The 15,121-nt window shown below is 43.3% G+C and overlaps 1 protein-coding gene across 1 annotated transcript in view; it reads left to right on the top strand.

Annotated features, from left to right (window-relative positions):
* FSHR (follicle stimulating hormone receptor) overlaps positions 1-2,909 on the top strand; it is an 83,183-nt gene extending 80,274 nt beyond the window's left edge. The window contains exon 10 of the mRNA XM_075749471.1: positions 1,551-2,909. Within this exon, the coding sequence (XP_075605586.1) occupies positions 1,551-2,778 (1,228 nt within the window). The 3' untranslated portion in view covers positions 2,779-2,909. The remainder of the gene's footprint in view (positions 1-1,550) is intronic.
* The last annotated feature ends 12,212 nt before the right edge of the window (positions 2,910-15,121 follow it).

Below are 15,121 nucleotides of genomic sequence, written 5' to 3'. Positions count from 1 at the left end.
GCTCAGAACCTCATAGGAGACGTCCCTCACCTTCTGGTGCTGGGCCTTCATTAGTTTTCCTTTCTTGCAGACCTTTTAAACTCGATTTTTGGAGGATGTAGTGAGTGCACAAAGTCAAAGGGTAAAATTAGTTTACAAAAAAAGTATTGTCCCTTTTAAGCTGCTACCAATTGTTTAACAATTTCAGCATAACTCGCCTGGAAAGCTCTTCTCTCTGTACTGTACTGCAAGTCAGGGTGGAAGATAAGCTGGGGTCCTGTCCTAGAAATTATACATCTAAATTGCTGTCTATGCTGTAGATGAAAGTAGGCAGAGCTGAACTGTGTTGGTTTTGCAACACATTGTCAGCCGGTTTATTCCCTAACTCAGATTAGGTCTGGATCCATTTTATGCAAAGCTATGGAAGCAAGTTTCTGGGACACCAAACTTCAAAGGCAGCCTAGGAGAAGTAGTTGATAAAGTCTGACCTTTAATTTCTTGTTAACACACCTTGATATTTCTTAACTTGATGGAGCTGATCATCTTTCTGTCATCTCAGCCAAAACATTTGGTTTTTCTTTTGGTCTAGACATGGAGAAGAAAGTCATAGAGTTCATGCTCTAGGAAATAAAGCCAAAGACAACACTGTCAAAAAATACTTGGTTTACCTTCAAAGGCATTTTTTCTGGAAACTCTTTTCTTCTATTTCCTTTATCTACCTTTTCTAAAATATGCAAAATATTTAAAAAAAAAAGACTTTCTGACAGAAACAAAAGAAACTACTGTTTCTACAGACATATTTTGTTGGTTTGGTGTGGTTTCATTTGGTTTGGCTTGGCTTGGCTTGGCTTCACTTGGTTTCAAATCCATTTTCTTTGAAAAACAGGTGTCTTGTGTTTGTATCTATGTTGGTATCTGGCTTCTAGAGATTACCTGGAAGACTGCATGAATTTATTTATGCTATTTATTTGTGTTAATGGCCAGTTACCAGTATGATACGAGATACTCAAAATGAATGGCAGTTGTTCTGTGCCCTGAAGGAGTTACATGATTGAATATGGCACACTGACTGCCAAAAAATTTAGGAAAAGGGGAATTTGAGGGTAATACTAAGGGATAGTAGCATTATTGTGATTATACAGGCTCCTTATGGGCACAGCTGAAATGACTCATTCTTCAAAGTTCAATCTTATGTAGGAATTCATCATCACGTGTTTCCCCTGTGCAAGAATCATCTTCTCAACAACAGATTATGTGAGAACTTCAGTTGAAATAAAGACGGCTTCTTACAGAATGCACCTGTGCGGGTGGATAACCGTGTCGTGATTGCTAGTAAAGCAAACATCAGGCTTTCTTTTCCCTTACATTTTATGATGTTTTAAAATAATTTACATTTTCATGGAATATTTTATAAATAGGGACCAGCCAGACTATTAATTTCAAGCCTCAGGGTAGTCTATATAATCAGCTAACCAGAAAAACTGAGCAGTTAATGGAAACTGGATGATTTTGTGTTTGTTGTATGCCTCGTGCTACATCTGTTTCCAACTCTACTCTTTTTACAATTTCAGCACTGAATTACATCCAATATGTAGCATATCTCAGGCCAAGCAAGACCTCAATGAACAGCCTGGCAATAAGATACATACGCGATCTGCAGCTGAAGATTTTATTTCCCTCTACGGCATAGGACTTGAGCCAGCAGAGAATGAATTTGACTATGGTTTATGCAATGAAGTAGTTAACGTAGCTTGCTCACCTAAACCTGATGCTTTCAATCCATGTGAAGATATCATGGGATACAACATTCTGAGAGTCCTGATATGGTTTATCAACATTTTAGCTATCACTGGGAACATTGTTGTCCTCATTATTTTAATAAGCAGTCAATACAAACTCACCGTACCTCGTTTTCTAATGTGCAATCTTGCATTCGCAGACCTCTGCATAGGTATCTATCTGCTGTTTATTGCATCTGTGGATATTCAGACCAAAAGCCAGTATTACAACTATGCCATAGACTGGCAAACTGGGGCAGGATGCAATGCTGCAGGATTTTTTACAGTGTTTGCAAGTGAACTCTCAGTCTACACGCTGACTGTCATAACTCTGGAAAGGTGGCACACCATCACCTACGCCATGCAACTGGACCGCAAGGTTCGATTTCATCATGCTGTGATTATAATGATTTTTGGCTGGATGTTTGCTTTCACGGTGGCAATTCTTCCCATATTTGGAGTCAGCAGCTACATGAAGGTCAGCATCTGTTTGCCCATGGATATAGAAACATCATTTTCCCAGGCTTACGTTATATTTATTTTAGTGTTGAACGTACTCGCATTTGTGATCATATGTGCCTGCTACATCTGCATCTACTTTACTGTGAGAAACCCTAATGTCATCTCTTCTAACAGTGACACCAAGATTGCCAAGCGCATGGCCATACTGATCTTCACGGACTTCCTCTGCATGGCACCAATATCTTTTTTTGCAATATCAGCCTCACTCAAGGTTCCTCTCATTACAGTGTCCAAATCGAAGATCCTTCTGGTTTTGTTTTACCCCATCAATTCCTGTGCTAACCCATTCCTCTATGCCATTTTCACAAAGACTTTCCGCAGGGATTTCTTCGTTCTGTTGAGCAAGTTTGGTTGCTGTGAAATGCAAGCCCAGATGTACAGAACAGAGACCTCCTCATCTGCTCATAATTTCCACACGAGAAATGGCCCTTCCTCTCCTGCATCAAAAAACAGTGATGGGACTATTTATTCATTGGTTCCTCTGAATCACTTGAACTGAAATGTTTGCATGAATTTGTGTCTGAGGCTGTGTGATAATCACTTTCAACTGTGAATTTGAATAATGACTTCAGCGTAGCATGTAAACTTATTTTTTATGGGAAAACATTTTCTCCCTTTGCTATTTTTATTCAATGAACAGCCATCAGAGATGACACGTTATCTTCATCAGTTCTTGAAGGACAAAGAACAAAACTTCAGTATGTGCCAAAGTGTTCTTGTAGAATTGTCTCAAGAAATAAATGAAATTATAAACCGGTATCTCCCACCATACAGGCAGAGATTCCCTTCATTTTAGGAAGATGTTAGCTGCTTACTGAGAATTAAGTAGTGTTTATATACAGCTGAAAGAAAAAAGTATGTAGAATTAATTTTTTTGTCTGTGAAATATGTTATAACAATGACAGATAATTAGCTCTTTTCAATTAATCATATCTCCTGGGGTTACAGGAGACAGAATGCCAACTTAAAGCCCTCCTTCAGCACAGACTTACTAGGAATGAGAGTATCTTGCATTGTTTCCATTTCTGTTCACCACAGCAGAGGAGCAGGAGGCATCTCCAGCTAGGCTGGTGTTAACTGTTCCAAGCTGCATGGACCTGCCTTACTCTGCACAAAAGTGTCACTTTTGATAGGATTTGTGGTGATCTAGATGGCAGGGTCAGGGAATCAGATTTCTTTCAAGTTTAGATCAGGGAGTTTGGTTTGGGGTTTGTTTTCAAGATAAGAAAGAGCAAGAACAAGAGCAGGAGAATCCGTTCATAATAAGGAGGATTTTCTCAAGTTGTTCTCACAAAGTTGGGTTGAAAATGCTTTTGTGCAGCTGGGCTCCTTGGGTATGGCAAGATAGGCCAAGAGGCTGCTCTAACATGATACCTGGGGCAGGTTTGCCATGCAGCAGTATTAGTGCATTGCATTGTCTGGGCTATGTAAGGGACGATGGATCTAGGTATGACTTTTGAAAACCTGAACAAAAGTTTCTGTGAAATCCTAAAAGTTCTCTTTCACTTTTCCTTCTAAGACAATCCTTCATGTGCACATTATCAGATGATGGTCCAGACTCAAAGACCTGAAAGAAACCATACGCTGCATATGTTGAAATAACAAAAAAAAGAAAAAGCTTTTAATCAAGATTTCCTGATTTTACAGGGGTTTTGAATAACATCTCTATGAACATACAGGTTTTTTACATTATTTGAATACCAAACTTTTTGAGGGTTAATCATTCCAAATCACACCAAAGATTTAGTGTTGAGTAGGATTTTCTCATGCTGATTGTGTGTCTATGTGGGCATAAAAAAAAAAACTCACGAGGACAGGAGTCTGGGCTTCATTCTCACCTAACAGAAAATTCACGGATTTGTCCCACGAGATTATAAATCTTTGGAGTCTTCATGGTTAAATGTGATGAGTTTTGAATATTTCCTCCCTACAACACCTAAAATTTCAGTAGCAATTCTTGATGCTTCCATCCATAATTTCCCTTGTCATCAGCTCCACATTTCAGCATCTGAACCTGATGTGAATAACTACAGGAGATGATTATTCATTCAGTCCTAGCCAGGGAAGGAAGTATCAGCTCCCTAGTGCACAAAACAGGAGAGATCAAAGATACTGTGTTCTGGGGGGAGGGAGGGGGGTATTTCGTTACTCAACACAAGTAGTAGTCCCTCCAAGATCCAGGAGAAGGAAGAATCAAAGAGCAAAACAGGAAAGACAGCCCATCTCTGGGAAGATCTTCTGACTACTCAGAGGAATCATTTCTTCACAAATGCCTTATGTCATATACAGTGTACTGGTGTGCAGCCGTTAAAATCCATCCCGATGGAAGTGTCTGAATGAAGATGTTCCAAAATGATGAATATTCTAGTTGCATTGAAGAAAGGCTCCTGAATCTATTCTTAGGCCAAAAATGAGGTGTGTTCCTTGGCAAATGCTAGCCTATTTTTGTTGATAAATAGGGCAAATTCTCATAGCACATCACACTTTTTTGCCTGGGCCCTGACCATTTGCAAAGGCAATAGGATGAGAGCTGGCAGTGCAGGAAAGCACAGGCATAGTCTAGAAGTCAGTCTTGTAAATCCTCTCACAGCTACATCAGGCACGTGAGCTTGGTGCAGCTCATCCACTTCATGTGAAACCATTGCCCGCACATTTGCAGAATAGGGACTCAGTTAAATATGTTTTACAAACAAACACCCCTGAAGAAAGACTTTGCAGGGTTGTGCCTTGTAGCCAGAGTCAGACCAGAGCCCAAGGGATGAAGCCATCTAGCCCATGGCTCCTCCTCCAGAGGAGACAAGGGATGAATGACACTTGAAGAGCAAGTAGAGCCTGCATAACCGGACACCTTGCCTCATCCCTAGCAGGAAGACAGCACAGAAATACTTGAGGCACAAGCCATCCCGCCCACGCATGCTGTGCAGGAGCTCCGGGGGCAGCTCAGGCTGTGGCAGCAGCTCCAAAGCTGGGAGGCTGACCGTGTGGTTGCCAAGACAAAAAAACTCCTTCTTATAGTCATTAGATCTCCTTGCCTTTCAGTATTCTTTGGATTTTAATTTTAAGCATCTTCCAAATTGTGAGGAGAATTGTAGGACCTGTACCTTTTCCTCTGTGCGACATTTGTCCTTTTATAGCCATTTTTTAAAGCAGTGTTTTTTTCTTTGAAGAAAGCCATAGAAGAAAAAAAATGCAAGATACATTTTATTCATGCTTGTAATGTAACAAAAAAGCCTGCTGGTGTTTGGTGTGGATTTTCTCAGCACTGAACAACATGTTTATGTGTGTAATCTTTAAACTATTTTACATTTCTCTTTCTGAAATCTATTTTAATAAAACCAATATCAAAACAAAGTGCCTTGAGAACAAGTGTATGGACAGAGATATGCTGACAAAGTATGCAATAAACGTAACTACTTATCTGGAGAGCTCCATTTATGTGGCACAGCCTCCACAGTCAGGTCATTGTGACCTACGAATGAAACTTAGCTGATGAGACTCCGCAAAGAAAACCCTTCTGTAGCCTTAACAAAGCACAGAAAGGTATGTTTGAAACCTCTTAAACAGGTAAGTTAGCAGCACTGACCCATCTTTGTTTTAACCAATCTCTTCTATAACGCGCAATTCTTATGAATAAGATATAAACCATTGACAGAACTTTGACAGGAGTTTTACTCCTTTTTTAATATATATAAATGGCTCTTCTTATGTGATGCACTCGGATTTTCTTTCCCACTTTTTTATAGCCAGGGCTTGGAGCTCTGTTTTGTTGAGTTTTCTGTTCAGATAAATAAGTGTGTCTGTGTGTGCACACGTGTGCAAGTATGTGTAGGAGACACAGGCCACAGGTAACAAGGAACCCGAGTCAAAGCCTAGCTCTGACTCACAGGAAAAATCTTGGAGTTGTTCTAAGTTGGAGCCTGTTGCTAGCTCACTCCAAAGACCATCTGGCAGTTAACAACATTGTAATACCTTCTGGTTTTCCTCCATACCCCTATATGGCCCTTACATTTCAGTCTCCACCAAGCCCCAGAAAATGCCCAGTTAAAAAGTTATAGCTGTCTTTGCCCTTATGATGCCATCATCAGAGTGACATAAAAAGACTGTGCCGGCAGTGAATTCGTTGCTTTTCAGGACATGATAAACTTCATCTGCTTGCTAGAAGCATGTACCTTGTGGGGAACCCGTCCCTGACCTCCCCAAGAAACACGTATCTGGTGCTGTGACGGGAAGTGGGAAATGGGGCCACTTCGGCTCGGTGGACTAAAGGCCACCTCAGGAAAATTGCCACAGCAATGGGAGCAGCTGGTCAAAAGCATGAATAAAAGCAAAAACCTGACTCAATAGAGAAAATGAACCATGAGCCATTTTCTTTGCAACGCTGCTCTGGGGGTCGCACAGATATGCCGAGCAGGGTTTGCTCATTAGAAGGCAGGTCTACGTTTGAGCTTGTTAAGAATGCAAGATGAGGCTTTGCATCCCATTTAGCAAGTCTTCAAATCATTTGACCACATTTCTTTCCTGTAGATTCCCTCCTAATCATTCCACTGAGGGCACAGCAGATAATCTTACATTTAATTTATGCAGCTTTGTTGTTAAGAAGAGTTAATAATGTGAAATTATTTATCCTCGAGGAATAATTTAACCATCCCTCCCCCTCCCCGAATGAAAGAACAGAAAAGAAAGGTGGGCCTGGTTCAAATGGTCAAGTAAGCACATACAAACATCCTCACAGGGTTGCCTCTTTAATATGGGCATGTGTAATCTCCCACTGTGTATGTAAATGCAAACTGCATGCACACACTCTTCTTCAGAGTGAGTTTTTGGTCTAAGTACTTGGTTGCAAGCACGCATTTGAAAATCTGGGCCTTGTTGCTTTAAAATATTCAGGCACAGGAGTAGGATTTTATAGCTGTCATCTGGATAATTAAGCTCTTCATTAACAGTTGTTCTCGAACCAGTAGGTGACCTTTAATTAGGGATGTAAGTACTCAGAAATGGATTTCAAGCATTAAGAAACTGCAGAGGACCCTTTACCCCCCACCCCCAAGTCCATTGAAAACCTTTTGTAACGCATTGGTTTTCCAAGAGAAATAATGTTGTGTGAGACAAAAATATGTTTCCAGGTCCAGCACATCAGATGAATGCTTCCCTTAACCTTGTTGTAACTAAAATATTGTATTTTCTTTTTTCTGCTCATGCAGACTTTGCAATGTGTTACCTGGATCTTCATTACCCCAACCTGGACACCTGCACTAAGTTGTACCCACACCAAAAAAGAACAGAAAAAATTAGCAAGATCACAATGAGAGCAATGCACAGATGGGAACATGCTGTATTTATGAGTGGGTGGAAGATTGCAGGGCAGGATTGAGCAATATGGGCTTTTCTGTTGAGTCATCCGAATATGCAGTGCTAAAATTCTGCATTAAAGGGGCTATCTTGGCTGAAGTATAGTTCCCAGGGAACAAGTAATACAAATTTGCATGGGAAAATCCCGTGGAGGGATAAGCTTAATAGGAAGTTCAAGTCGCATGTTTTTACTTCATTGTTAAAGAAAAAAACCTGAAAGATTGATATAAATAGTGTGTATATGCTGTCTCTGGAAAAAGGGATAGCACCTCCGTTAGGGGCCATCCAGGCTCTACACTGCACCATCAACAGTTCAACTTTGCATTGCAATTCTTAGTATTGCTTGTGAGCTACAAATGCTTAATTAGCTTTAAAAGCTCCCAGTTTCTTCTTTTGTTGCTTATGCTGTACGGACAGGCATATGCCCCTTGGACGTCTGTATTCTTGCCTCTTCATTGCCTCAGCTTTACCCCATCTTGGTACTTTCCATGATGATGGTTTGTGCTGCCTGTGCTTAGAAATCCTCTGCTTCTACCTGCAGCCATGTATGAACAGATTCACTGTCCCTTAGAAATATTTCTTCAGGAATCCACAGTTGGAAGATCAGAAGTCTGCTCATTGCTCTGTGTACTGGGGTGCACGTGTTTTCGTACGCTGCCTTCCAATTTCTATCTCCCATTTTGGTTATTTGTTTGACTGTTGTGAGGATAGCTAGCCCTTTCCCAAGCTTACAACATTCTGCTTTGAAACAGTCACTGTTTGAGCCAGCCAACTTCAATAAATCAGTGTGAAACACACAGATCCCTCTCCCTACATTCTGGACTTCGTCGGGAAAAAAAAAAAAATCTTATTTTTACACAGGTGATTCAGAGTTTTCCTTCTCTGCATTGCATCTTTGCCTTGTCCCGCAGATGCCATGGTGGCATAAGGCATCCCTAAGTGCCCTGGGGGAAGACTAGGGAAGGAGGAGGGAGGAAACACAGTCTGGAGAACGTGGGGCCATCACAAGTCAGAAAAGCACAGCCAAATTATAGCAGCTTTTAAATGATCCCCACATGCCCCAAGGACTGCCTGAACCCATATCAAGCAAAGGCCAAAGCCTTTCTCTTGTTTTCATTCCTGCACCAAGGTCTGCACTAAGACAGGATTCACTCTACCATGGAGTCTCTGCGTATGTCTATATGGCATGAGGCCGTGCCAAAATACCAAGTTAACAAGGGCACCAGAAACAGTGGTTTTGCTCAGAGCTGTACCTATGCTAATACACTGTTTCTCAGCAGAGCTAACTTGCCTGGACTAGGCAAAAATTGAGTCGAACTAGACTTTTTTCTAGAGCTGGCATATCCATGGCACTGCGTTTTCACCATGTTGAAGGTCAGGAGGTTTTCCAGAAACTTCCACTTTGCCTGCTACCCAACATTACCTTTCTCCTGGACTACTTGTTTTCTTTTCCTTCAACGACCACCGCTGCCCACACCACCACTTTCAGTGTCATTTTCTCTTCCTCTCGTGGACAGTGGCATCTTTTTGCATGTTTCTACCAGTCACAACTGAAACACTCATTAGTCACCGAAAAAGCTTTCAAGACGTCAGTATTCTATTTTTTCACATAAAGGTGTTGTTTACCTCATGGTAACACTCTGCCTACAGAATATTTTCCCATGCATTTAACACCATCATAACTAGCGCTCAGCTTCAGCGCCCGTCCTGCAGCACACCATTAACGAAGGCACCAGCTCAGTAGTGCCTTCGGTCTTGGTTTCGCTGCCTCTTGTGCACCTGCGTTAACTAGGCAAGCACTGTCATTCTCAGCTGCTCAAAAGTGACCTCCCGTTTTTACTGCCCTGATTTTAGGTGCTAGTCCTCTTTTGATGTTCATCAGTGCCAGCAGAAGAGATCTTCTCTTGTCCGTAGGGAAGGCCATCTGTAAAGTCACGTGAAACTGGGGAGGAAACAGGCGACCAGCATTCAGAACAGGACACTTGAAGGGCAGCCAAGTCACAACATATGTAATAACAATTTGGCCTCTCTCCTTGTTGCTTTAGGTAAACCTCCACGTATCATGTAGCACCATGGGTCAGCATCAACATCATTGAGCTGTGTCCCAGAACTCGCTGTGTCAGGGCTGCAATCTGTAAAGCACTGTGGGACCTCCCATGGGAAACGGAAGACAACAGCATGCCTTTGTCACCACAGGTTAAAAAAGGTCACTAACAGTTAACTAGTTAGGTAATTAGGCAACTAATTACACAATTAACTAGGTTTGACCTTATTTCTGGAAAAGAACCATCCAAGAATCCTTTAGTTTGTTTCCTCTTTAGGAATAATTCATCAACAAATACATTTATTTTCTTTCTGTGAAGGGTCCCATGTGACTCATAGCCCAAGTGGCTTCTGGTTACTTCTTTCATAATTAAAGATCCGGTGTCACTTTTTCAATAGGTGAGAGACACCACCAGTGCTCTGTTTGGCATCCTCTTGCCTAGCAGACACAGATGGTGATGCCTAAGGCTGTGAGCGAGCTGAGGCTGTTTGCATTATGCACGCTTCCTTTGCTCATAAAGCTATTACAATCTCCACACTTCACTCACTTTTGCAAAGCTCTGGTTAACAGTTGCATGTAGAAATAGTGAAGAAGTATGCAGAGATCCTCAAAGGGACCTAAAGAATTAGGTAGCCAGGATTCATGGACGCTCACAGGGAGACCTCCTTTGAAGATGAGGTTTTAGCTTCCCTTTAATCTCAGAAAACTGGGGGAAGGGGTTATGATTTTGCATGAGACAAGATTATCATCTGCCCTATTTTAATTAATACTTACTTATGCAAACACTAGTCCCCAGCGGTGCCCTTCTTACCCTCATGGTTTTCTCCTCCTCCCAAAAGACCACAAGAACAAAAAGGCTTTTGAAAGGTAAGCCTGGAGATGCACTCACTACTAGCAGAGGGAGGAGAATCACAAATGAGGGAGGGATAGTATCCAGGAAAACAAGATGCACTTAACAGGAGCTTTTGCCATATGCCAGAGGTAGAATTATTTTCTTAAGGCTGCACCCAGAAACCAGATGGTATTGGGGCAAAATCTTCCAAGTCCTGTGCTCTTCAGACAGCAAAGAGAAGATGGCTGTCTGAGGAGAGAGTCCTAGAGAGGCTGTCAAAGGCTTTATCCCTTTTTTAATGTTGGCAAACTCTGAAGAAACAGTGTTGAGGAAGGAGGGAGGGGGAAGACAAGGAGAATGAAATTTCTCTTACTTAAAATAAGACTATACAAATAATTCTTATGAGGGGAGTGAAAAGATTTGCATTGAAGAGGCTCATGAAAAAGCAATGTTTAATTTTTCTAAGCTAGTCATCCTGCGAGCAATGCTTTGCACCAAGACTAACATTCATCCTCGTTCAGAGAACCAGCACAAGGACTATTTCCACAATAAATGACCTTTAAAGTGGGGCTGACATGATGTGTAAGTTTTGTGCTGGCCCTCTGCACTGCAGCGAATTGCATGTTGAGGAGGGAATGCTTGCCTTTCGCCTATGAAAAATTGCCCATGCCTGCCCCATCGCCCCCAGCCACTCCTAACACACATTTATTTATGTGCCCTTTTGGCTCCAAGGCTCTGCATCATGAAATAGCACCAGAGCAACATGCTATTTAAAAAAAAAAAAAAAGTGTTGTAAAATTCTTTCTTGAAGGATAGGTGACTCCTGCCTATTACTAGGGATCAGGACAGTCTTTGTTGAGTTGAATGTTCCAGAAAGGAGGCAAACAAGCTACAGGAGCGCCTCAGCTCGTCTGCTCTAGCTGCATGGAGCTGAGGGCACGCAGCCCCGAGGAGAAGGAGTTGGGGGTATTGATTGATGAGAAGCTCAACATGAGCTGGCAGTGTGCACTTGCAGCCCTGAAAGCCAACCATGTCCTGGGCTGCATCAAAAGAGGTGTGACCAGCAGGTCGAGGGAGGTGATCCTGCCCCTCTACTCGGCTCTTGTGAGACCCCACCTGGAGTACTGCGTCCAGTTCTGGGGGCCCCAGTACAAGAAAAACAAGGACCTGTTGGAGCAAGTCCAGAGGAGGGTCACAAAGATGATCAGAGGGCTGGAGCACCTCTCCTATGAGGACAGGCTGAGAGAGTTGGGGTTGTTCAGCCTGGAGAAGAGAAGACTCTGGGGAGATCTAATTGCAGCTTACCAGTACCTGAAGGGGCCTACAGGAAAGATGGTGAGGGACAGTTTATGAGGGAGTGTAGTGACAGGACAAGGGGTAATGGGTTTAAGCTGAAGGAGGGTCGATTTAGACTAGATGTTAGGAAGAAATTCTTTACTGTGAGGGTGGTGAGGCACTGGAACAGGTTGCCCAGAGAGGCTGTGGATGCCCCATCCCTGGAAGCGTTGAAGGCCAGGTTGGATGGGGCTTTGGGCAACGTGGTCTAGTGGAGGGTGTCCCTGCCCACAGCAGGGGGGTTGGAACTAGATGACCTTTGGGGTCCCTTCCAACCCAAACCATTCTATGATTCTATGAAAAAAAAACAGAGGGAAGAAAGTCTGGGCAAAAGGAGGGTGCATTGGAGTTGGGTGTCTCAGCTCCCAGCCTCTCCAAGCAAACACCCTCGCCTCTGCAGAGGGTGGTTGAAGTGCTGGGAGGTGGCGAGAGGGCAGGAGAGAGCCCACAAAATCTTCTGTCCTCTCAACAACCAAGCAGCTGAGCTAGCCATTGCTTCTGGCAGGGATTTATGTGTATTCTTAACTAGAAACAAATGATCTCCTCTGCTGAGTTACAGCTGAATCTACACACACACACATGAAAACCCTTGTTTTGTCACCAAGCACCACCTTTACCACTGCTGAATGTGTGTGTCTCAGTGCCTCACCACCTCCAGGCTTTATCTCCATCTTTTCCTTCAGTTTTCACAAATCCAATGCATTTCTAACCAAGTCCTTCCTACTACCAGAAAGTCTGTCTGCAATGAGCATCCCATTTGCCACTCTCCTGGTCTTCCCATGCCTGCATGGGGTACTAATGTCTCCACTAGTGACAGAATAAACTCTTTTCCCACCTCGTGTCTGCATGGCGATAGGCATGCCAGGACCCCATCCCTCGCTGCTCCCTGGGCGATAATGTCAAAATCAACAATCATGGCATTGTCTGTGGACTGACTCGAGTCTCTTCTCTCCTCTGAGGTCATCAGAGCTGCATGGCTTGACAAACTTACACATGTATATGCGAGGCGTGCTTTCCCCAGGCAGCTCAGTGCTTTTGCAGAATTGCTTTTGATCACGCGCCGCATCAGAGTAACTTGCAGAGAAAAGCATGTGAAATAATTGAACATATATTGGCCCATCTACTGTGCAGTCATTAAAGCAAAACAGATAGCAGGGCCTGCATGGAGGAGAGCAGGCAGCGGGCTGGGGAGTCTCTGCCCTCCCCTCTGTTTCACACAGGTCCTTCGTTCTTGTGAAAAAAAAAAAATTTATGCATATGTGTATGATGAGCAAGGGAGCAAGAATGGAGCTGGGGAAATAAACATGTTGTGCTTTGCTACTGCATTGTTCTTGCTACTTGTTAAGAGCCTGGGCACAAAAATAAGATGGTGCTTCAACACCATTAACTACTCAACAGCATGATCTGCCGGCTCTGTGGGAGCAAATTGAGCCCGACAGCTACTCAAGGGCTGGCCCAGGCTTTTTGGGGGGTGGGAGAGCTAGACCCTCTGCTTCCCCCTAAAGCCTACATATTCTCTATGTGTAGCATTTTAAAAGCTAAAGCATCCACTTGTTCAGAACAGGAGAAAGCCGGTTACGGGGATCAGGTGGCACTTTCAGTGCCTATTGCTCTGCCATCATTACAGCTCCTTCTTCTCGTGCCTCCTTCCTTATTCACCAAGCTGCACCACATTTCTCTTCTGTAATCCACTTCTGTGTTTCCCTCCACCACCTCTCAAGGCACACGTGTTCCCTTTCTCCCTTTTTGCTCAAGTGCTTTTCTGTTTCTGCCCTTTCCCTCCCCAGTTCATTTCTTTGAACCAACTTAGATGTTTCAGTTCTGATGGGAATATCCTGCACTTCTCAGGCACCAAACAGCTTAGAGCGGAGATTTGAGGGGCTCGAGGTAGGAAGCCTGAGCTTTGTGAAGAGGCTGATGGGTGGGACAATTTTTTTGAGAGATTTAGAAGAAGAATGGCAGGAGAAGCCTTCACCATGCCCAAAGGATCCCTGAGAGCATTTGTGTCCTGATTTGGGGTGGACTTTTGCAACCAAAGACTAAACCCTTCAGAAGAGCTAGGTTTAGATAGATTGAGATGGAGAGGTAGAGATGCTAGCAATTATGAAAACTGACTGTCACATTATTTATAGGAGAGTGGCTGGCATTTACCAGCTAATAAGAGCAATAGCAGAGTAAAGAAAACTGCTATGCTTTAAAAGTCCTGCCAGACCCCCCCCAAAAAAAAAAAAAGGTCCTGCTAAGCAGCTTCCAGCCCCAAAATCAGGCTGGCTGGCTGCATGCGCCCCATGCTCCGCAAGCAGCCCAGCCAAGCTCCTAGCACCAAGCAGCCGCTCCAGAAAGCAGAAATGCCAATTGCTGGGCAATTGCTGCGAACACACATTTTTTTCCCCCTCTTTGCATTCCCTAGCTCTTTGCACATGGTCTCTGCCTGGTAAGCCCTGCAGGCAGAGAGGAAGGGTGCAGCGTCCGCAGATGAGGACCTGGCGGTGGGCTGCTTGCCACTTCTTGCCAGCTGGGCTTGGTGGGGACAAGGGACAGGGCAAGCTTGTGCAATGCACCCATGCTCTCCCAGCACCAGAGTTTTGTGACCACCTGCTATTTTTGTACTTGTGATGCTTCATCATGGTTTCCTAGCCATTCCCTTTAATAGGATTAACTCACAGTTTCATAGAATATCCAGTCTCAACCCATCCATATTAATAATTCAGAAGCTTCCCTTTCCTCTTAAAGTAGAAAGCAGCTGCCCTGGATTTCTACAGCATCCAGTGCTTAGCATATGAATGGGATGGCATTAGCTACCACTGCTGCTCAATAGCTGTTTCGGTCGTATCTTTCAGCATTATTTATAACCTGATTGCGCCGCTTTCCAGACTTGACCTATGCATCTGCCAGGAACGGACTTCAGGCTTTCTTCTCCAAGCAGTGAGTATTGCTTTCTCCTTTCTCACGCCTGCAGCCTCTCCAAGTTTTTTCTGGAAAGCTCAGTTAACCCTTTCCTTTGCCATGACTGAGGGTGAAGAAACTATTATCCTCTTCCTCTGAACTTCTTCCCTTAGACCAAAATTTTTCCTCCCATGGCTTTTTCTGGTTTATCGAGTAGAATAATGTGAGATTTTAGTGTAGCATAATGAAAATGTGCACATGGTACTAAAAAAAAAAAAAAATACCACAAACAAACAAACAACAGGACAGACTGACAGACCCCTTGCTTTCAGTTTAGAGAGCAATAGTCTTCACATTGCAACATACACCCTATAAGTTCAGTTCAAGCTTCTCTTG

The sequence above is a fragment of the Balearica regulorum genome, chromosome 3 (genome assembly GCF_011004875.1).
Source record: "Balearica regulorum gibbericeps isolate bBalReg1 chromosome 3, bBalReg1.pri, whole genome shotgun sequence".
NCBI classification, from domain to species: Eukaryota; Metazoa; Chordata; class Aves; order Gruiformes; family Gruidae; genus Balearica; species Balearica regulorum.
The sequence above is the reverse complement of the archived record's forward strand: the minus strand, read 5'-3'. Positions and strand labels throughout refer to the sequence as shown.